This window comes from Lynx canadensis, chromosome C2 (assembly GCF_007474595.2).
Source record: "Lynx canadensis isolate LIC74 chromosome C2, mLynCan4.pri.v2, whole genome shotgun sequence".
NCBI classification, from domain to species: domain Eukaryota; kingdom Metazoa; phylum Chordata; class Mammalia; order Carnivora; family Felidae; genus Lynx; species Lynx canadensis.
Window position 1 is genome coordinate 41,188,804 of NC_044311.2, and position 9,786 is coordinate 41,198,589.

Genomic DNA, 9,786 nt, shown 5'->3' on the forward strand with positions numbered 1-9,786 from the left:
ACATGTCTAGTTAGCATCAATGCCATGTTTAAAAAGAAATAACAGAGAAGCCCTAAAACTATATTAAAGACACCACAGAAATCACTGGAAAGTCTAAAATGAAAAACAGGCCTTTCAAACGCCCAGAATCAGCTGCTACTGTCCAGAATCTGGCTCATTCCAAGAGAGCAGATCTGTTTGAGCCACAGCTTAAACGGGAATGTCATCTCCTAAGACAAGGATCCGCAAAGTTTTTCTATACAAGGGCCAGATAGTAAATAATCTATGCTTTGCAAGCCATACAGTCTCTGTGGCAACTACTCAACTCTGCCTTATGGCACCAGACCATTTATAAATAAATAAGTGTGGCTGTCTGCCAATAAAACTTTATGGACCCTGACTACAGAATTTCAAATAACTTTCACATGTCACAATGTCCTATTTTTCACTTGATATTCTTCAATCATTTAAAAAGGTAAACACGATTGTTAACTCACCAGCCATACAAAAACAGGTAGCTATGGTGCCACCAGATTTGGACCAAGAACCATAGTTTGCCACCCTGGCCTAGGGCCCAGTTTTCCCGCAGCCCATGCCAATTCCTTTCCCCCACCATTTACATAAACCTACAAATATGTGTTTCCCTTTTAGCAAAACATTCCTTTTTTTTCTTTAGGTCTCTGACGCCTGGTCTCTATTTCTTTCCCCCAGGTCCCGAAAGTCCAACAGAACAATAAGGAGGTCAGGAAAGACACGGAGCACGGCCTGGAGAAAGGACACAAGTTCCTCCTGTGTAGCTTTCCAGCTATGTGATCTTCTGCAAGTTATATAACCCTTTCAAGTCTGCACTTCACCATCCATAAGTTTTTTTTGAAAAATCATGATATCCAATCACCTGAAAGTATTCCTGAAGGTGTGACTTTATACTAACTAAGGTAAGTAGAGCAGAAAGATATAGCCCATGGAGACGAGTTGCCAACCACATTTCAGAAACAAGGCCTTGTCAGATATTTCATTGATAAATTGCTACATCATGTTAGTGTATGGGTCCCCAGGTAGAGAAAGGGAGGTTGGTGAATTCAGTCAAAATCCTAGGGAAATGAGCAGCTAGCAATCTCACTGACTGCATACTACTTTTCAAAATTCTACAAGTGGGCCAGAAACTCAACAAATATACATCGAGAACCTTGGTGACAGAACAGGGAAGATACCGTGACGAGCACAAAAATGAATAACTTAGTCCCTCACTTCAAAGAATTTACAGTTTGTTAAACATAAAAATCAATCATACAGGGGTGCCTGGGTGGCTCAGTCAGTTCAGTGTCTGACTTCGGCTCAGGTCATGATCTCACAGTTCGTGGGTTTGACTCCCATGTCGGGCTCTGTGCTGACAGCTCAGAGCCTGGAGCCTCCTTCAGATTCTCTGTCTCCTTCTCTCTCTGCCCTTCCCCACTCATGCTCTGTTTCTCTCTGTCTCAAAAATAAACATTAAAAAAAAAGCAATCATAAAAGTAGGTATTATTTATATAAACCAACTGCATTAAAAAGTGAGAAAGTGAGCCAAACAGAAGACAGTAAAGGAAAGGATCTCCAAGGAGCTAGACTTACCAATGAGTAGAATTTCAAAGAGAACAGACAGACACAGAAATGTGAGAGTATTGTACATGCAGACCTGCCGGGTATGTGAATTATCAATTCCACTAGACATTACTCAACTGTCCTCCAAGGATGATGCACTTCAACCAGTAGTTTGCAGGTTCCGATCCTCAAAAGAGTTGTTATGATCAGAGTTTATTCTTAAAATGTCTAAGTTGGTGTGATGGGAAGAAAGGGGTATTTTAATTTACCTTTCATTTACTATCCTCACATTCTCCAGAGGTGTTTTCTATGTCCCTTTTTATATTACGAAATAAAAGGCACAGTCTTTTTACGCATGGTGAGTTGTTCCATGCGGCTGGAGCCCAGGACACAGAAAATGTGCAGAAGGACAAGCCTCTCTCTGTCTCTCTCTGTCTCTCTCTCTCTGTCTCTCCCTTCCAGAGGTTTCTCTCCCTCTCTCTCTCTCTCTCTGTCTCTCTCTCTCTCTCCACACCCCCTTCCAGAGGTTTCTCCAGGACCTTGGTCTTCCCTTCTCCACCCCCCAAATTGCCAGTTTGCATCAGCAGATCGGACAAACCTTTGCTTTCCTCCCTGAATGTGCCAGAGTAAATTAAAGAGTTTATAAATGAACATGGTTGAAAAATACTGGCCTTGACAGAAACATCTGAAACCATTTCCTTCATTTTTGCCCAAAACTTGGTTTCTGCCCAACTTAGATCAGGCAATAGTCAAGGTACCTCAGAAAACACACAAAAAGTTTGATCCTGGCCTGGAGACCTGGTTGTAAATACTTGGTGGAAATACATCCACACATCTCCTTCTCTCATCTGGAAGGCAGAAAACTATAGGAAAGATAAATGAGGGTTTTAATCTGATTTGTGGAAACTCATTAGGAGAGTTTTGCCTCAAAAGCTCCCAAAGGGATAAACTTTTATGGTAAAATCCCTATAAATAATTCTAGGAGAAAATAAGTGTTATTAACCAAAATCTTACTTAGATTCTTTCCATGCTAAAAGCAAAGTGGTAACCAAAAAGGAACGAACACAGTACACAAGCGAACTCTCAGTAGGTATAACTAAAAACAATGTTCTCAACTCTGGTCAACACACAGCATCAAACAGAGCTAGGAAAAACGAGATTCCAAAACTTGATTAATGTGATTCAAATAGCACATTCCTTACTACAGTGGAAAAACGGAAAATCACTATAAACATTTGCTTTCAAAAAGGAGTTGCTATTATCATTCCAGTAACACCATAACGCCACACTGCCTCCCATACGCATAGATTTTTCTAATCCAGGTGTTTTTAACCTCGGGCAATTTTTCCCCTCAGGAGACATTTGATCCTTTTACATTTTGAGACATTTTCCATTCTCACACTTGGAGGAGGGTGCTTTTGGTATCCAGTGGGTGGGGGCCAAGGATGTTACTAAACATAGAACAATGTGCAGGACGGCCCTTTTCAATAAATAATGATCTGGCTCAAAATTTCAACTGGGCCAAGAAAGCCTGGTATAATCCATTTCTTCATGGCTAACTGGGACATGGTGACAAATACAGCTGGAGAGAAATGATAAGCACTTTTCTTAAAGACCTCCTAGTAAGCTAGACAAGTTCGAGTTCTAAAGTTCACGTGATGCTTAGATAGATAAGGAAGTTTCCAATTTAGCTATTCTCAGTTGTAGTATTTTAAGGGAGAAAATGAAACACAGTCCATGACTCTGGCCGTATTATCAAGCAGTGTACCCTCTATGTTTATCAGCTAATCACATTTACCTACACAAAAGTTCAAACTGGCTTCTGCTGCCTCCACGTATTACGAATTAATATCTTCCTGCATGTAGGTGCTAACTGAATTCCCCATGCCTACCCACCAAGATCAACCAGAACTCAGATTTCAGCAGCGGGTTTTATGTGGTCACTTTCTGGGGAAAACATTCGTATCTACAATTCCCTCTTATGCTACAATCCGTTAAATTTTTACTGTCCAGGTCCATGAAACTTAAAAGCCAGAGTGGGAAAGCAAGATGACTTTGACTGTAAGCCTAAAGGAAGGCACAGAGATACCTTCTATTAAAAAGGGGCGGGGGGGGGGGGTTGGGGGGGGGGGATGGTGTCCGTAATGCAGTGAACTAAAATATACAAAGCCTGAAGAGGTCCCTCTAAAGGAAGAAAAGCCCTTCGAGGTTATTTTATTTCCCGGTAAGGTTTCCTTGGGTGTTTCAACAAAGAAAGTCATTTTTTTCTAGGGATTTTTTTTTTAATGTCCCTATTTCCAAGTTTGCTGGAGGCATTTACTTGTCTATTTTCTAGGTGTTTTACTAGAAGGAAATGTTAAAGTTATGAAAAAAACTTAGTTCAAATTTAAAAGAACCACACAGGTTTCAGAAATGCATTGTGAACCAAACACATTCATCTAGGAGAAAGAAAAGCATCATGTAACTGACAAAAATCCATCTAAATGCTGAAGTTTCTCAAGCTCACAAAGCAAGTACTGTTTGGCAGGAATGTAGAAAGATAGGCAATGCAGCCCACTGAAGCCTTTTGAAACACGAAAAGATAAAGACAAAACTATGGCTTACATGGACTACCTGGGTTCTACATCAAATGTCATTTTCTGACTGTAAACCTGAAATAGAAATTTCTGTCCTTCCGCTTAAAGTTCAAGCAGAAAAACGCCCTATTTGCTTACAAAAAAAAAAAAAAAAAAGACAAAATGATCCTAATTTAAAAAAAGAAACAGTACAGCACAAGGACATTTAAAGGCAAGATCTAATTTCAGAGAGCTGACCATAGAGCCAGAGCACAAAAGTGGAATACTCCAAGGATATCTCCTGCGCAGCAAATGGCACCAGAGTGTGTTTGGACAAACATGTGGTGAGGCTCTTTAATGCTGCTAAATGTAAAAAGTTTTGTTTTACACGAACTTGACTGCACTCTTCGCCGCAGTTCCAGCTTCTGAAAACAAGAAATGGCACCAGGCTTAGGAAAAGGGTGGCTAAGGGGAGATGTGTGTCCACAGCTTCCCCTCCAAATCCCCAAGGAGGAAAGCTGCCGCCTGGAGGTATTGGGTAGCCAGTCCGTCTTAGAGAAAACAGCCAAGGTTTTGAGCGTTGTTTTTGGCAAGAGGTAGGTGTTACCGGCTGCTTCCTGGGGCGCTGGAAGGAATGTGTCACCATCAATCAGAAAGTACACTGAGCCCCGTGTTTAGGTCACAGAGGGAGTACTGCCTCTTCAAACACGAATAAACCATGCCCATTCCAGGACAGGAGGAGAAAGGAGAGTTGCCCGAAAGGTGTTGGTGCCCCGTGACCTGCAAGACGAAAAGGAAACCCCAACTGGTGCTGAAGGAAAACTTCGTGCGCTCCCAGGTTACGGAGAACTCCGAGAACCCGCGAGGGCGGGTGCTTCCCCGGGGACCAGCGCCGCCCTAGCGCACTTCTGGAGAAGACCTCAGCCGTCCCGAGGAGGAGGGACGATCACTCACCTCGGTGGTCCTGGCGAAGGGCAGGCTCCCACCTACTCACCTCTGCAGTCCTGGGGAGGGACGCCCCCCCCCCACCTACTCACCTGGCCAGCCCCGCACGAAGGGCCAGTAGATGAATGAACTGCCCCCACCCCCACCCCCGCCGGCCGAGCCTCCCGGGACACGGGCAAACCGCGGGAGGGCTCACCTGTGGGGATGCTGGAAGGCCTCTCCGGGTCTGCACCCACGCAGGGGCTCCAGAGCTGCAAGACGAGCGCCAGCAGCAGCAGCAGCAGCAGCGGCTGCGGCTTCCCGGCGCAGCACCCCATCTTCGGCCTCTCGAGGGCCGGCGCCGGCCCCGGCGCCCCCACTGCCCTGCAGCGGCGCACTTCTCGCGAGAGCGCGGGGACCCCGGTCCGCCCGGGGCCGACGATTGCGGGCGGGAGGCGGCGGGCCAAGTGCGCGCGGCGGAGCGGCGGGAGGGCGGCCGAGACCAGGCCGGCGCGGAGGAGCGGGCGCCCCCCGGCGTCGCGGGCAACTTATAGGCTCCCCGAGGGGGAGGCGACAGGGCGGGCCGCACCCCGGCTATTGGCCGCCGACTGACCCGCCGCGCCGGTGCGGTCGCCTCCGCTCGCCTTCCCGGGCCCCACGTCTGAGATTGTTTGCTCAACTCCGACCTATTTAAGGAGCTGTCTGCGGCTACGTGTAGAGACTCACGCAGGGCTCTGGCTGGAACAGGGAGCGTGTGCTTAAGTTTGGGAGTGGGGGCCTGGGAGAGTGGGGAGGAGCCGCGGGGAGGCCGGCGCGCGGGCGGCGCTCTCTTCTCTGCTGCCTCAGCACCAGAAGCTTCCCGGGAGCCTCCGAGGGTGCGAATTTGCCCGAGTTCTCCCAAGTGGGTGTCAGACACCCTCTAATCAGAAGCGGCTGCGAACCCTCGGCAACCTCGCCAGACTCTTAAGTCCTGGAAACGGAGCGCCCCCACCCTCCACCCCTACCCCCAGGGGGGCGAGCTTCTTCCCTCTGCGGAAGGAGGGCCCTGTTTTTCTTTTACTCTGTAACCTAAAGGTTTTTTTTTTTTTATGGTCCGGCGAACATTTCTTCCTCCTCCCGCCTGGGCCAGGAGAGCTCTCCAGTAATGGCTTGTAAATCCTGCGGAATGGCAGTCCAGCGTGTGTAACCTGAGGCTGTGCCTTACAAGATCTTCCTTCAGTGCACATGGAAAATTACTCCCAGAGTCGTCCGAGCCATCTCTCAGGTCCCTGGCGCGTCCTCCCCTGCTTCCCGTTTTGACTCACGTCTAAGCAAATTCACTTTCTGTGTACTCCGTCTCGTCACATTTTAGCTAGCCCGGTGTTCAAGCTGTTGGGATGAGCAGGAGCGAAAGCACGGGCGTGACAGTTGTGCTCCATATATTTCATGATTTGAGTGATCTATCCTATGGGAGAAAAAGAATCAGATTGGTAATACGGCAGTATTCTGTAATCTTTTACCGCTCTTTTCCTAAAATGAAAAAAAAAAAAAAAAAAAAAAAAGATTGGAGCCAACACCTTCTCCCAACTCTGAGCCTTTGAAGTTAAAACAAAATGACTGGGGCGCCTGGGTGGCTCAGAGGGTTAAGCAGTGGACTCTTGGTTTCTGCCCTGGTCGTGATCTCAGGGTTCGTGGTCCGAGCCCCTCCTTGGGCTCTGTGCTGGCAGCAGGGAGCCTGCCTGGGATTCTTTCTCCGTCTCTCTCTATCCCTCCCCCACTCATACTGCCTCTGTCTCTCTCAAAATAAATAAATAAACTTAAAACAAAATGATTGAAAAAGATATCCCAATATGATCAAATTTTCAAGATATATAGATGAGTCACCTCTATATAGATACAGTCGCATATCAGTTTAATGGTCGCGTTAAAAACAGGTGGAAAAACCTGCAAAGAACTGTTGCCTGGGTGTGACGTTTTAGAAAACCATTTCCTATGCCCAGAACTAAGCCAGTTGTTACTGTGTTTTGAAGGTTTGGTCTCAGTATTTTAAGAGGAAAATTGGAGAAAGTTCAGAGAAGGGTAACAAATAATTAAAGAGATGGAAAGTATGACCTGTGAGAAGAATGAAATAAGGTTTATTCAGCCCGAAGAAGAAAAAGCTCAGGGATGGATTCCTTAATAACATCCCTCAGTGTGTGGCCAGCGCCACTCCATAAAACCAGGCAGAAAACAAACAACATCAGTCCTCTGAATCTGAGGACTCAAGGGAATGGCCAGTCTTTGGGCCAAATCTCAGTCTCCAGAATTCCAAAACCTGGCTACTGCACCTGAACTCTGCCAAACTTTGTGAACTGGACTCCTTGCTTCCCTGGTTGTTCCATATCTTCAAGAATTCACCTGCTTAGAGCCTAGCTTTTTGCCCTGCCACAAAAGCCTAGCTTTCGCCCCCGTGCACACTTAAACAGCGTCTCCACCTCGCAAGTGTGTGTGTATTTCAATTGCAAGGTCCACCGATGACTGCAGGTTACGACGACATTTCTCCTCTATTGAGAGTCACAAGGTCAGGGCTAGAAGGCTTGTATAAAGCCAGTGTTTCTTGGGGATTTTCAGATAGCCAGGCACATTTATCGCTGTCTGAAAGAGCCCCAGTTCTGAAACCAAATCCTTCCTGCCTTCTTATATTTCCAGCTGTCTGCTGAACGTTTCTGCTTGGACATTCCACTGGCACAAACCCCAAATGTCTTTAACTCATCAAATCCAGATCCCACTCACGGCTTCCTCATCTCTGTTAATGATACTTTTCCTCTCTAACTCACATAGCCTCAGACATTTTCTACTTCTCTCCTTCCACCCCCGTAACACACAGAACTAGATTCCAAAGCCTGTCATTTTTTCCCTTGGACATTTTCACTCCGTCTATTCCTTTCCATTCTCACTGCCACCTCACCAACGCACTCCTGAATATATCCTAACTGTGCTGCCTGAACGGTTTCCTAACTGGTCACCCATCCCGTACACCCCCCCTGCCCCGGTACAATACCACTGTATCTATCACAGGTAGTTTCATCATACTCAGATATCCTTTTGATTACTTTATCCCCAAACTCAGAGATTTCATAAGGAATTTGGAAACAATCCAAATCCCTTAACATAGAATTCACATTCCATTACTATCAAACCTAATCACCTCCCCACCCATACCCTATACACAACCAATATGGTTTGCTTTATTATCTCCCAAAGCATACTTTGGGAGATAAATGACTTTGTCATTTTTATTCGCTAGAGTTTGGGTAAAAATCACTGTATTCATCTGGCTTTTTCCAGAGGCCAACCCTGAGCCACGATTCAAGGATCAACAGTTTGTTGGGAGTTTCAAAGGAAAGGGGTAGCTGAGGATGAACTGGCAGAGGAAAGGGAATTTAGTCCATAATGGGTGCATTATTAAATCTACAACAGTGAGTGACTGGAGTTCAGTCCAACAGAATTGATATACTTACCCTTCCAAAATAACCTGGCCAAGGGGGAGAGAACTGGGGTATATATACCCTAACACTCATTAGTCATTAAGAACTGAGGGAAACTTGTTAATTCTGAGGCATTCCCAGCCTGGCTATGCTGTAGGCATAGCAGGCTCCCAGTAACGATGCAGCTCTTGGCCGTAAGTCAGGTTGGCATATTCAGAAATGGTAAAAAGCTCTGAGGAAAAATGAGAGGAGCACTAACAGCATCTACTCAGCCACCATGTCTCCGTCCATGTCGTCCCTCCGTCTAATAAGCTCCTCTCCAAACCTTCCCTCCTCCTTTCGTTAGGCTAACTTTTGTCAGGCTCAGGGGCTACCTCCTATAGGAAGCCCAACTTTGGTGCCTCATCCTACCTCAGGTTGGGTTAGGTACCCCTGTTCCAGGCTTTCTAACTCCTTAAACAAACCTCTCTCGTTTTGGACTGTTTTTTTGTTTTTTGTTTTTTGTTTTTTGTTTTTTTTTTTTTTTTTTATCTGACAGTTTGTTTATTGAGGGCAGGATCCAATTCTTCATCATTGCATATTAAGTAACTGGCTCATAGTAGTATGTATTCATTCATTCATTTAGTCATTCAAAAAACATTGTATACCGGGGCGCCTGGGTGGCGCAGTCGGTTAAGCGTCCGACTTCAGCCAGGTAACGATCTCGCGGTCCGTGAGTTCGAGCCCCGCGTCAGGCTCTGGGCTGATGGCTCAGAGCCTGGAGCCTGTTTCCAATTCTGTGTCTCCCTCTCTCTCTGCCCCTCCCCCGTTCATGCTCTGTCTCTCTCTGTCCCAAAAATAAATAAACGTTGAAAAAAAAAATTAAAAAAAAAAAAAAACATTGTATACTTACTATGTGTAGACACTGTTCTAGATGCTGGTAAAACACATATACCCATGAAAAAACAAACATCCATATCCATTTACTCTTACATAAAGAAAGAGATAATAAGGGCGCCTGGGTGGTTCAGTCAGTTAAGCGTCCAACTTCAGCTCAGGTCATGATCTTGCCATTCAGAGTTCGAGCCCTGCTCTGGACTCTGTGCGGACAGCTCAGAGACCGGAGCCTGTTTCAGGTTCGGTGTCTCCCTCTGTCTCTCTCTCTGCCCGTCCCCCACTCACACTGTCTCTCTCTCTCTCTCTCTCTCTCTCTCTCTCCCTCTGTCTCTCTCTCTGCCCGTCCCCCACTCAAACTGTCTCTCTCTCTCTCTCTCTCTTTCTCTCTGTCTCTCAAAAATAAATAAACATTTAAAAAAAGAAAGAGA

The 9,786-nt window shown here is 46.0% G+C and overlaps 1 protein-coding gene across 2 annotated transcripts in view; it reads right to left on the minus strand.

Moving 5' to 3' along the window:
* The window catches only part of PLOD2 (procollagen-lysine,2-oxoglutarate 5-dioxygenase 2), a 100,789-nt gene extending 95,400 nt beyond the window's left edge, over positions 1-5,389 (minus strand). The window contains exon 1 of one of the 2 annotated variants that reach the window (XM_030330024.1): positions 5,254-5,389. In XM_030330024.1, the coding sequence (XP_030185884.1) occupies positions 5,254-5,374 (121 nt within the window). In that variant the 5' untranslated portion in view covers positions 5,375-5,389. The remainder of the gene's footprint in view (positions 1-5,253) is intronic. The other variant, XM_030330023.1, reaches the window with a different exon arrangement.
* Between the last annotated feature and the right edge of the window lie 4,397 nt (positions 5,390-9,786).